General features: G+C 42.6%; 1 protein-coding gene across 1 annotated transcript; it reads right to left on the reverse strand.

Annotated features, from left to right (window-relative positions):
- Nucleotides 1-1,257: 1,257 nt before the first annotated feature.
- Nucleotides 1,258-11,836, reverse strand: gnb3a (guanine nucleotide binding protein (G protein), beta polypeptide 3a). The gene is made up of 10 exons (XM_035386304.1): nt 11,661-11,836; nt 9,161-9,273; nt 6,332-6,412; nt 5,669-5,814; nt 5,045-5,108; nt 4,220-4,382; nt 3,353-3,419; nt 2,764-2,965; nt 1,883-2,099; nt 1,258-1,417 (listed from the first exon to the last, which is right to left on the reverse strand). Exons 3-10 carry the CDS (start codon nt 6,386-6,388, stop codon nt 1,311-1,313), a joined length of 1,023 nt encoding a protein of 340 aa, XP_035242195.1. The 5' UTR covers nt 6,389-6,412; nt 9,161-9,273; nt 11,661-11,836; the 3' UTR covers nt 1,258-1,310.
- Nucleotides 11,837-13,325: the final 1,489 nt, after the last annotated feature.

A 13,325-nucleotide genomic window follows, 5' to 3' on the forward strand; every position in this document is an offset into this window, starting at 1 on the left:
GCTTTTTGAACATAATTTAACCAGTGTGGTGAGTTCAGTGGTTTTTGCATTCAAATGCAATGTTTTTTTGTTGTTGTTTTTTTAGTTAACACAGACACAAATTTAATGCAGAATTCTGTGTTTATTAGAAAGGTAATTGTTTTAGACAGGCTTAATGTGTAAAAATCACTACAAAAGGCAGTAAAAGTTAGGGAGGGTACATTTCATACCATAGTAAGACATTCTTTTTCTTTGTAGGCCTACAACTCAAACCAGTGCAGTATGATTGTAGTGCGTAGTTGCATAAGATAAAGTTTGAAGTGACAGCCCCTTTTACTAGAGAATAATCATAGTTTTAAATCTTGTAGTGGAATTCTGCGTGTAACCTGAATCGGCAAATAGAGTGGGTTATCAAATTGGCTGTGATTGTTGCTGTTGATTTATTACAAAATGCGAGCTAAATGTAAAGCAAAATTAACCATCTTGCTCTGCTGGGTTTGGTGTATTACTGATGGGGATGTTTTTGAATGTTGATTCTGTCTATTCAAAAGAAGGTCATGTTTTCGTTTTTGAAAGCGCTAGGTGAACCGTTTGGCAATCCCATCTGTCAGCTCAACGGTTTGCTCAGTGAAAGCAGAGCTGCTGCCATTTTGGCTCACGCTGAGGTTTTGTGACCAAGTAACTATAAAGAGCCAGAATGAGGGTGAATATATTCCAGTTGCATATACACACCTGTAGTGTGGTGTGGCAAAACTATACCGTACACCAAACTGCACACTAATCAATTGACTAATCGAGTATCTAATAAATAACCACTAACAAGGGAAATTCTAAACAAACAAAAAGCCAAAAGCAAACTTGCTATACTTACATACCTGTGTATATCCTACTTCCATAAAAATGTTTTGATTTGATTGATTAACATTTCAAGCCTAGGTAGTATAGATTCTATTCTGATACTAATCCTTTTTCTTTTTAGCAGTTTCCATGACTGCATCAGATTTGTTTTTTAGATTAAGCGCCACCATTTTCTTCCTCAGAGGCATGGCAGATAGAATCATCTTCAAGGATAGTTTTAAAAGTCCCCAGATTTCCTCTCCCTGGCTTTTGTTTGAGGGAGGGAGAGAGATGTGGGAAGAGAGGAGAGTGTCTCCCTCAATCACAAACCCTCTCACAACACAAAGAACTTGAAATGGCACAACAAACACCCTCTAATTCCCAATACCCCCCCCCCCCCCCTCCCCAGAGCCAAAAACCTCTGTCCTCTTTTCTACCCATTTCTCCCTCCCTGTCTGGTTAACCTTCCTCCTCACTGCCTCTCAAGGGCTGGTTCAGTTCCAGATCTTCAGGAAGCTATCCCAGGATCCTGTGCAAGCTGCCATTCCATCAGGCGTCACCCCAATGCAGCTCACTCTGTTGTCATGACCAGCCAGCACTCCTGGTTGAGAGTGGGTAACGTGTAAACACAAGATGAGAGCTTACAGCACACTGCTTATCGTCAGTATAGACAAGGGAAAGGCAGGTAGAACCTTGAACACTGGCTGTACCATGTGTAAAATATCAATCCACTTCCAATACCCCAGACCTCTTTAATGCCCAGCTCCTGTGGCACTGCCCTTCTTCCCTTACCCAGTCTATCACCATTTCCTTCTCCCTCATTTTCTCTTTCTCCACTCTCTTCTCACTTGTGCTTCCACCACTGTTTCTCCCTCATCCCTCCGTCACTCCCCTTCCCTCCATCACTCTCATCACTTCCTCTTCACTCACCACTCTGTTGCTGCTCTGTTTGTCTTTCACTCACCAAACCTTACTCTCTCATCACTTCTCTCGTCTGTTCTGTTCTCCCTCGCTTTTCCCAAGCCCGCCACGCCCTCGGCATCCCCCCCCCCCCCCCCTCACTCACCCACTCTCTCCGCTTTGAGCGAGTCCCAGATGTTGCAGTTGAAGTCGTCGTATCCGGCCAGGAGGAGGCGGCCGGACAGCGACGGGGCCAGGGAGGTGACTCCGCACATGATGCCGGAGTCCTGGTAGGTGATCAGCTCCTGGTCGGCCCGCAGGTCGTACATCTTGCAGGTGGAGTCGTCGGAGCCCGTTATCACCGCGTTCCCGTTGGGGAAGAACTGGTGGAGAAGTGATGGGGGTGAGTGATGCGTTTCCATGGTGACCGGGGTGGGGTATGTGCATTGTGGACAGTGGGCATCTCAAATGATCTATTCTAGATGCATAATTATGAATTGAGCACCCAGTCCAACAAGTGACTAAACTGAACAAGCTTGGAATTACAGCTTACTTTTAAATATGCAAACCAAATACGAATGTATTGGCTTATTTGAACTGTCATTGAGATCATTCCACAGAGTGAAATCTTCTGTCTTGATTGATTTCGTATGAGATTATTGAATCATGTGCAAAAATAAATATAATCAAAGCCCAGTCTGATGTTTACGCATTTGCAATTCATGTGTCTTTTTGGGAAAACAAGGGTATGGATTTATAACCAGGTCTTTGCAATCAAATGAAGAAAGCACCAGGAATCTGTGGTAATTATCTGTTAAAAATCTTCCATAACTTCTTAATGAACTCTTTTGTAACAAAATATAAGATAGATAGGAGGCGATGTGAAAGAGTAGATACTGTATATGCTTACACACAGTAGCCATTTTGGCTATGGGAGCGCTTTACTGGTGCAGTGATTTGGTTCAGGCAGCCCGTGCTTGTGTGTGTGTGTGTGTGTGTGTGTGTGTGTGTGTGTGCGCGTCCGCGCACTCTGCCATGTAGCCTCACCCCAATGGCGTTGATGTCGCTTTCGTGGCCCCCAAAGGTCTGTCTGCAGACGCCCTCCCTGATGTCCCAGAGCTTGGCCGTGTAGTCGCAGGCCCCGGAGATGAACATTTTGAAGTCGGGTGACACGCCCAAGGACATGCAGTCGCCCATGTGGCCCGCAAAAACGGTCTTCTGCGTGCCTGTCTCGATGTCCCACAGCACGCTGTCCAGTGGGCAGAGAACAGGCCAGTCACCCAGTGATACGTAATATATACATACACATATAGTCTCCATTACCGTTGTCCTTTCCAGGGATTTGCTGCCCATTGAAAGAGGCTCAAGTTCACACGAAACAGAAATGATAACTATAACATATTGGACACATGACAAATTTAACAGTGTTAAAATTAATCACAGTAAGTCATATTTAATGCTTATTAGTACTGGTCCCGACACTAGCTAAATAAAGTACTTCCTAAAAGTAAAGTGCTACTGTTTGAAACCCTTTGGTGAGAGTTTTTATGTAATTTAGTAAGTGGGCCTGGTACATGTTCGAGGAGCCCTTTCCCTCACTGTGGACATAGCAGAGTGATACCAAAATATTGATTACCAGGTGCAGTCACCAGAGCTGGTGATGATCTCACTGTCGCTCAGGAAACGACAGCAGGACAGGTAACCTGGACAGACAGAAGGCAGGGACGTCATTTACGGCAGGCTCACTGAGGAAGTACAGTCTCACTACAGCACACCGGTGTGTTTGCAGTTTAGAGGTGAACGTGATGCTGCCAGTATGAGGACTCACCACACACCTGGTCAGTCCCAGGCTGTGGAACACAACGCATTCATACCGTCCAAGTGCTCATATTTCTAAAAATATAGCCTAAAATTCACACACTTTCACTCAGAGTTTTATCATTATTTCTTTGTGGAAGAGAATTATAAGCTGACCAAGTGATGTGAACCGCACAGCCTCCTACAGTCACTGTTCCAGAGCAGCACTCTGCTGGTACCGCCACCCACCATAGAGGTCACTGCTGTATGATCACCATAGAGGTCACTGCTGTATGATTAGGGTCGCTAGATTCCGTGTTTTCAACCAGCATGTCCGGCTTTCAAATGATTTGTACAGGGTCCGGTGTGCGGTCCCACCCAGACAATGTCATGTCCGGTCTGAGTAATTGATTGAGAAGGATTACCGTTAGTTTGTAATGAGTTCGTAGTGGTGACTGAACCGCTCCCCAAATCTGATCTGTTTATAATAGCTTTCCCACCTCGACCTGCGAAAGGGTCCGGTAGCGACAACAACCCCACCTCACCCCCCCAAAACCCCAGAGCTCAGTTCTGACAGCTTAGCTACCCATCTCGTTCACGATTAAGTGTCTAGCTTGAAAGGTGAAAACCGCCAGCTCACAGTGGGCTGGTTTGAAAGGTTAAAACCGCGCGATGTAGGCTACCTGTGTCGCGCGATGTGGGCTACCTGTGTGCGCGGCCAGCTCACGCATGACCTTCACGTTGCCGTCCTTGCCCTTCAGGTTGTAGATGGAGCACATGTTGTCCAGGCCGCCGCAGGCCACCAGGTTCCCTGACGGTGCGTACGAACACGTCATCACCCACGACGACTTCAGGGGGATGGCATTTACCTGGAGACGAGGGATAGGGAACAGGCAGGGGGGGGGGGACAGGGCGGAGCAGGGCAGGAGTCAACAAGCTTCCTCTTCCCCGTTAAACAAAAATCATCTTATTTTTTTTTTCGAACCACTGCCGATTCAGGAGTGTTGGTTCTCCTCTGAGACATGTGGTGTCACCAGCGTGCTTCTTTTCACACCACAGCCCACAGCAGGACTTGCGTCTAGGGAAGACCGCTCTTATGTGGCTTTGTTATGCAGTCCAAATGTACCCGATCGACCAGTAGGGGTTGCTAGAGAGCAAGAAAACGTGGATCTCCAACTGACTGAACCCTCCCATACCCTGGTCGACACAATCGGCAATTGCACATCGCCCTGTGGAGCTATGGGCCACAGTCAGCACTGACACGGTCTGGATTCTGTGAGTGTGGGGCTCATCCATGCACCACTGCATGGAGCCGTAACAGAATGAGCAAACAAAAATTATCTGAAGAAAATAAGCTGACAAGAAAGTCTAATATTTCTAATAAGAAACACCTTCTCAGTAGAAGGAGAACAATTTTAATATGAATTTTTGTTTTTGCCCTGTGGTGACTGTATTCCAGGTATTATCTAGCACAGAGACTGAGAGTTAGAGAAAGGGTATGCTGCAGAAAGATCCCTCTCATGCTCCTTGCCTTGTTGGTGGTGTAGCTGTCCCACACAATGAGCTTGCCGTCCTGTGATGCACTGACACACAACCTGCGGGAGAGAGGGAAGGCTGTTCATTCTTTTCCGATAGCATGCAAAGGTTCGCTAAGCGCGAATGGCGTGTATAATGTTGATTCAGGGTCCCCATGTGTCCAAGAAAACCTGAAATATTTTGATGTGGTTTTCCAGTCATGCAAAAGTCATGGAAAATTATAATATTGCCTAAATGTCCCGGAAAACAATTGTCCTGGAAAATATTTTTAGCGTAAAGTTATAGGCCAAAACCACGGGTGCCCTGGCATGCAATCTACCCCTCCCCCCTTCCAGCAAGGATTGCAATCAATCTGTCTACCCCCCTCCCCCTAGTCCGCAATTGCATTAAAATGTGCAATTAGTGTAATGTGGGAAAATGATAAATTAAAAAAATTAAAAATAGTTAGAAAATAGTTTTTCCATTTTGTTCAGGATGTGCAAACTCTTGCCTGGACCCCCAATTATTCCCAAAACAATAGTTTGGTGACCCCTGGCCCCTGATGGACCCCATGATGTAAATGTCAGTGTGACCAGAAGCCTGAATCTATGCGCTTTGTGGCAGAAATAGGCGTGTTTACTTGGAGTCGGTAGACCAGTGCATGGCATAGATCTTTGCCAGGTGACCCCTCAGTGTCTTTCTGGTCTTCAGCTGGACACGGCTGACCACAGTGATCCCGGAAGCCGCGTCCTGCAGGGTCTGGTCCTGAAATTCCTTGCGTGCGGCCTGGGATGACAAAAGAGAACGTATTTATTACGTATGTTGATTATAGTGCTAATCTGCCTTGTGGTAAATGCTCACGTAGGCCTTCTCCTTTTGAAAGGAAATTATTCTTTCCCTATTAAATATGACAGCAGAAACTCTGCAGGAGATAGAAAGGCTGAGAAAAGGGTTGCCGTTGTTTAAATTCTGAATAATAACATTAATATAATGGTAAAGACTACAGCCAGCATTGCGATGCACATTAGTGTTTAAATTAATGGGATGATCATGGTATAAGAAGTATCACACATTCTGGCTATGGTAATTGAATAATTTGATACAATAAGAAAAAATCATTATTTGAATAATTTCACATACATAGAACTTGTCAAATGAACTCCAGTAACTATATGAGACTAATGAATACATTCATGATTATGGATATCTACAAATAATACCATTTCAAATGGTCATAATAGTTAATAATTCAGAAGACGTTTTTGCAAATTGAGGGTCATTTAACAGCAATAGAGGAACTAACAGTGATCTGATCTTTCAGGCTGTCTGCCTCCTTACGCAGTTGCTCCATTTCACCCATGGCAACGGCTGGTAGGTGCAGTCACTGAGGAAAGTGGACAGGAAATGAGGTCAGACAAGCAAAGCACAAGGAATGCTGGGTAAGATACAGAAAAAATGACATAAACTCAAGCGGTATTATTATTTATGCTTTGTTGGTAATATTTAAGCTGCTGTACCTCAGATCTCAGTTGCAATAGTTTATGGCTGAGGGTTCCATTAACCTTTCTCTCCTCTGAGCTCTGGTCTAAACAGCTATTTGCAATTCAAACCTTCCTCAACTGCTTTGCAAATTTGTCCCTTGGAAGAGCACGAATGTGTGCGTGGACACACAGTCACGGGGACACAAAATGCATCTCGCTTATGCATACAGTGAGTCATTATGAGCACATGCTTCATGGAGTTAAATTCACAAATACACAGCTGGCGGACAACCACACGCCTCGTAAGCACACACTGAGTCTGTGCACAAACCTGTCTGTTCAGTCCATCACTGTTAACCCAAATGTTTCCATATCTGCCTTTCACCATCTCCTTCAGTTTATTGGTAATACAATTATCTACACCACCCCGCAAAAAACTCTGGCTTGACGTCAGTCTATTTCTGCTGATGCAATCTCATTACTTGTTCTTTATTGCCAGCATTATTATGTAATTCCCATTTTGTTAATAATAGTTACACTAATATTAGTAACATTTACAGCTGATGCTGAAAGATGAGAGTATATGTGAATTAAGAATGGTTTTGTTCATATTCTTTTTTTCCTCAACCAGTGCCGGTCGTAAGTATTTGGACAGTGACACAATTTTTGATCCTTTGCCTCTGTACTCCTGCCCATTGACTTTATCATTTGAAATAATGAATGTGAGGTTTAAGTTCAGGCTGACGGCTTTAATTTGAGGGCATTTACGTCCACATCGGGTGATTCCACAGCTCTTTTTAAACAGTGTTCCCCCATTTCAGGGGAGCAAAAGTAATTGGAGAAATTAACATCATCTGAAATACAGTCCTCATATTTAATAGTTGGTGTTGAATCCTTTGCATTTGATGACTGCCCGAAATCTGTGATCCATAGACAGCACTGGACCCTGGGTAACTTCCCTGCCCTGGTGATGATTTGCCCGGCCTGTACTGCAGCCATCTTCAGTTCCTGTTTGTTCTGGGGTGTTTTTCCTTCGGTTTTGTCTTCAGCAAGTAAAACATTTTCCTTTTTTGGATTCAGGACGGGTGGTCGACTTGGCCAGTCAAAAACATTCCACTACCTGGCCATGAAAAGCTTGTGGTTGTTTTAGCAGAATGTTTGGGGTCTTTGTCCTGCTGCAAGGTGAAGTGCCATTCAATGAGTTTTGAGGTATTTGGCTTATTTGGCCATGAAACGTTCCATGGTTGCTTTAGCAGTTTGTCTGGGGTCATTTTCCTGCTGCAAGGTGAAGTGCCATTCAACTAGGTAAGGTAATTGGCTGGATCTGCGCAGATAAGATTTTTCTGTACACTTCAGAATTCATCCTGCTGCTGCTGTCAGCAGTCACATCTATGAATACAAGTGAGCCAGTTCCAATGGCAGTCATACATGCCCAAGCCATAATTTAACCTCCACCCTGTTTCATGGGAGGGGGGGTGGGGGGGGTTAATCATGAGCAGTTATTTTCTTTCTCCACACTTTTCTCTTTCTATCACTTTGGTACAGGCTAACACTCATCCCATCTGTCCACAGGACTTCGTTCCAGAATTCTAAAGTTTTTTAAATGTACTTTTTATACTAACCTGGCTGTTATGTTCTTGAGGCTTATCTGTGGTTCGCATTTTGTGGTGCACCTTCTGAGGTTATGCTGGTGTAGCCTTCCCTTTCTGGTCTTTGACACATCTGTGCCGACACCCTGGAGAGTGTTCTTAATCTGCTCGACAGTTTGTTTTTTCTTCACAATTTAAAGTGAACTTCGGTCATCCACAAGTGGTCAACCATGGTCCACCAGGTCGTTTGCTATTTCTGAGCTCGCTAGTGCATTCTTGCTTCCTTACAGTGGGTTTTGGTTATGTTTCTGATTCAGATTTATTCAGAGGTTTTCAGCCTCATGATGGCCTGTATACTGCTATTGACACATATTTAGTCCTCATTTTGAGAGACAACAACAGACTCCAAATTCAAATTCCACACCAAGAATAAACTCTAGCTTTCTTGTGCGTGAACTAATGATGCAAAGACACCACTGGCCAAGAAACAGCTGAGCAGCCAATTGTCCAATTACTTTCGTTCCCCTAAAAAGGGATGACTGTGTATATGGGCTGTACTTCATATACGGACCACCCGGTGTGGATGTAAATACCCTCAAATTAAATTAAATCTCCACTTTGACCTCCTGTTCATTGATTTATTTCAAATCCAATGTGCTGGATTGAAGGAATACAGCACCAAGACAACAAAAGTAGTGTGGCTGTTCAAATAATTATGGTCTGCACAGTGTATTCAAGCATCATTTTTAAATTACACTGTCCAGTAAGTTCTATTTAATGCATCATTTTAGATTTTCTCTCATTCTCACTAGTTTAACCAGGAGTCATTTACTTCCCCATTCAACAGTATTTGAAGAAAATGCCCTTACAATTTTCTACATGACATTATACCAAGCTAGAACCTTGAATATTTTTCTTTTTCCCAAATCCCCATTTTAGCATAATCAATCAATCAAGGAACAAAACACAAAACAATGTAGGCTTACATATGTTAGAATATCTATCATAAATGATTTATATATCAAAACAATTGTTTTCTAAAATTATTTTTTCTCATCTTACCTTCAAAACAGAGAGATGATTAGCTATCTTTTCTTTCTTATGCCTCTTCCTGTCTCCTCTGCTTTCTCTGTTTGCCTCTGTCTCTGTCAAATCTTGTGACCAAATGAATTTGACTGAAATTTGTTTGTGAACAGAGAGAGAGAGAGAAAGAGAGAATGAGAGAGTGTGAGAGTGACTCTGAGAGAAAGTGATTTGTTCAATTATTCCTCTTTGGACTGTCAGGGAATAAAACTCTGTCTATCCATATATCAATGGATAATCAGAAGTAATTTAGTGGCACAGTATTTAAGGCAGAATTGAAATTATTCAGAGTTAGCTTTATTGTTATTGTCCCTGAGTGAATATGCAAACTGGTTGTTGGGAAGGACACTGAACTAAAACACTGATGGAGAAAAAAAAGAGAAAGGGGGGAGCCAGGGGAGGGAGAGGGAGGGGGAGAGAGAGAGAGCAGTTTAAATCCTGGCTGAGATTTTAAGGGAAGCCTATTGAATCAAATCTGCTGTCATCCGATTACTGACTGCTCTTTACATCTGGATGAAAGTAGGAGAGAGAGGGAGGAGGGAGTAGTGGGGTGATAGCATTGGATAATAAGAATTTTTTTAGCTTTTGCCTTTTTGGTTTTGTTTTTATTTTTATTTTTTATTTTATTTTTTTTGTTTTTTTTGGCCAGTTTCTCTTTACTTCCTGTTTGGTCTGTATCACTTACCTCAGCCCCCCCCCCCCCCCACCCCCCAAGCACAATATCACCCATAGATGGTACTCTTTGCTACCATATCATTGCTACCTCCAGAGAAATTAATAATTGCCTGTACAATTATAGTGATGTCGTGATGTGTTACTTATCATCATAGCACAGTGCACTGTATACAGATTGAGTTTAGCCAGACATTAAGCCAAGTTGGTGATCTCGTTTTCAGTAATGGCATGACATGTGACTAGGGGAACACAGTTTCACGCAATCCACAAGGATGGTCTACAAGATGAGGTCAAAATTCAGTAGCCAATAGCAATTTGGATGAACCAAGCAGGTCATGTAATAAACGAGGAAGCAGAAAAAAACTTCCTCAACTATTATAAAATAATAAAGTTGGTCAAGTGACCTTAAACAGGCAAGCTTAAACATGGAAGACGCGCAGCTAATATTGGGTAAACGGAGTAATTATCAGCCTGGGGCAGAGGTGTGTACAGTATGACGCCATTCATTAGCTACAGCAAACTGGACTGCACATGTGGAACTGATCCCAGTCAGTTCTGAGTGAGTGTGAGAAACTGAAGAAGATTAGAGTGATAAAGTGGGGTCATAGGCTACCTATGAGGGTTTTATTTGTGAGAGTGGAGTGGCGAGATTATTGTTACTTAAGGAGGGTCGGAAAGTCCAATAAACCTCAAGCGGATCACAGTGATGGACGCAAAGGACCAACGGAGACTAAACGAGTAGCTGAATTTTTACATTTACATTGCAAACGGCATTTAGCAAGAGTGACTAAATGCTAAAAGAACATTAAAAAATGAACATGAAAAAAAAGAATGGTCTCATTTTGATAGTGTACTCTGTGGGTGAATGTCCTCTGTGGGCCTGTGTTTTGACTGAGTGAATTGCCTTGGCAATAACTCAAGTAATGTCTATCACTTGAACCTCCAGAGAAAGTATTATCAAGCTAAATACTTAAAGTAAATAGTGTAATTGCTATTGTCATTGGCGAAAAGATCTTTTTTTTTACACAAAGCTCATGCAGAGTATGCACTATACTTTGGGGTTCTTTGATAAGACACTTTCAGTCTAAATCTCTTGTTTGTGATCTTAAAACACTCAAAACAAGTCCTGATACCTGAAACTACTGCCGTAGCAATGTAAAGCAGCAGTTTCATTGTAGAGCAGCAGTTGTTTATTGGCCCATAGAGAATAAATTACTACTCTAATAAGAACCAATGGTGTAGAATACTATAGGCTACTGGTATAGTCACAACCAGGATTATTAATGGTACAATGAAAAATCATGTTTTTTAAACAATCACATCTATTTCTGAGATATATTACTTTAGCCGTAGGCACATAACGTACAATAATTGCAATTGATATTAAGGTGATAAAAATGTATATAGAAATCGTACTCACCCAGTGATTAGTCACATATGATGTGTCATGAAATTGTGTGTCCAGATATACCATAAAAAATAATCGTACATTTTCAACATGATACCTAACAGGCATGGCTGTAATCCTCATCCTTTACTTCCAGAAATGGTGCTGGAAATTGTTTTTACTTAAACCAAATCTGGATCAGGCTTTTTTTACATCTTTGATTGTAACTACTAATTGTTTAAATCTGGTAACATACACATAATGTCAACAAATGAGTATTTTCCAAAAAATATATACAAATACATATTTAATAAATATACATAATCTGAAGCAGTTGAGTGATATCATTGTACTAAACTACAATCCACAGTGGCAGTAACAGTCCCTGGCAACTGTAACCGGGCATTGTCCACTTACCTTTTAATCTCCAAATGCAGGATTCTCTTTCTTTGAAATTTCTGTCACTTTTTTCAGTCCCCCTCTTTTGTGATTAAATGTTTTTGTCCTCTTTCATGGGGGCTCTCTTCATCTCATTCACTCTTTCTCGCACACACACACACACACACACGTACGCGCACGCACACAGCGAACGCTTTCTCTCTCCTGCAGATGAGGATTCAGGGGGATGAAGGGAGATCAGAGATGAAGGGATAAAACCAGGGATGGACAGAGAGAGGGAGAGAAGGAGGGCAGAGAGAGAGAGAGAGAGAGGGAGGGGAGAGTGAGGGTGTCTAGGCAGAAAGTGTGTTTGTCTGCGTTGGGGGTGGGGGGGTGTGAAATAAAAAAAGAGAGGGAAGTCATGCTAAGAGGTCAAAAGATGAGCAGGTGAAGAGATGATAGATAGAGGAATGGAGGGAGAGCTGGAGAGAGGGCTGTAATGGTGGTAAATGTATTAATTCACATTTTGTATCTGGAGGAATCGGGAAAAGCTCTTGGTAGTCGGGTAGAGGCATTATGGGATTGGCTGTGAACATGTGAGCAGTCAAAGTAGATACTACACTTGGCTATGCTACGGACATGCTTGCTTAGGAACAGGGTAATGAATAAAGAATGGGTGGAAATGCATGAATGCAGGACAAAGTTAATGGATGGTGCTTTCATGTAACAGAAGAGGGATGGGTAGATGTCAAACAACAAATATGAAATATAGTCATGTGTATTTGTGTTTTGTCAAAATACTGACAGACCAAATCCATTCTGTTTCAAGGAAATTATTATTATGTTGTCCTTATCTTGATTAGGCTTGCTATCTTTAAAATGACTATTACATGCACAATTACTGTCAAAAATCGTGTTTATGAATGGCAGGTAACAGTGTTGTTATTTTTTTCTGTATGTTTCATTACATTGCAATTGTGGCTAACCTCAGTTTCTGCACTTACAGTGTCTGAACAATCAAGTCTTTCTACAGGTGTTTTAACGAAAATGAAAAGAGACCATCACAGACAATGAGATGGGATGGAAGGGAGTTCATTCAAGAGGTGCATGCTGGGTAACCAGACTCCAAAACACACTTCAGCTGGCGCACGTGGAGGGTGCAGGTGAAGGGTAATTGAAGAGTGGAGAGAAAATAAATGAAACTGTGGAGAAAGAGGTAGAAGAAGGCATTGCAAATAAAGAGCGCCAGACATGTCTATTTAAGGTACAAAAGTGAGCAATGACTGACAGGTGGCTCAGTATTTTGTAAACTTTGGGGTACATCTAATATTAGAACAGTGGAGTGGCAGAGGGAGAGGGAGAGAGAGAGAGAGAGAAAGCGAGAGAGAGGGAGGGAGGGAGAGAGAGAAAGAGAGAAGGGAGGTGTTCTTTCTTAGGAAGAAGGCCACGTTGACCAGATGTAGTGGTGCGTGTCTTTAATCCAAACCTCTGGGACGTGGAGTCGGATAGGAGGGCAGTAGTGGGCAGCAGTGTAGTATATTGGCTAAGGAGCTGATCTTGAAACCTAAAGGTCATAGGTTCAAGTCCCAGGTTGAACACTGCCGTTGTACCCTTGAGCAAGGTACTTAACCTGCATTGCTTCAGTAAATGTTCACTGAGAGTTCATTGCAGGGAGTTACCTCCATGTATCCATCTTGTTCTCAC

The sequence above is a fragment of the Anguilla anguilla genome, chromosome 1 (genome assembly GCF_013347855.1).
Source record: "Anguilla anguilla isolate fAngAng1 chromosome 1, fAngAng1.pri, whole genome shotgun sequence".
Lineage (NCBI taxonomy): Eukaryota > Metazoa > Chordata > Actinopteri > Anguilliformes > Anguillidae > Anguilla > Anguilla anguilla.

Bases quoted from the DNA above. Each gene is read 5' to 3' on its own strand.
- gnb3a (XM_035386304.1), bottom strand. From the start codon at position 6,388: ATGGGTGAAATGGAGCAACTGCGTAAGGAGGCAGACAGCCTGAAAGAT. The intron at 4,383-5,044 runs GCAAGGAGCATG...CCTCGTCTCCAG, and splicing joins ACAGCTACACCACCAACAAG to GTAAATGCCATCCCCCTGAA. The intron at 3,420-4,219 runs GTAGCCCACATC...CTGTCTGTCCAG, and splicing joins TGAGCTGGCCGCGCACACAG to GTTACCTGTCCTGCTGTCGT.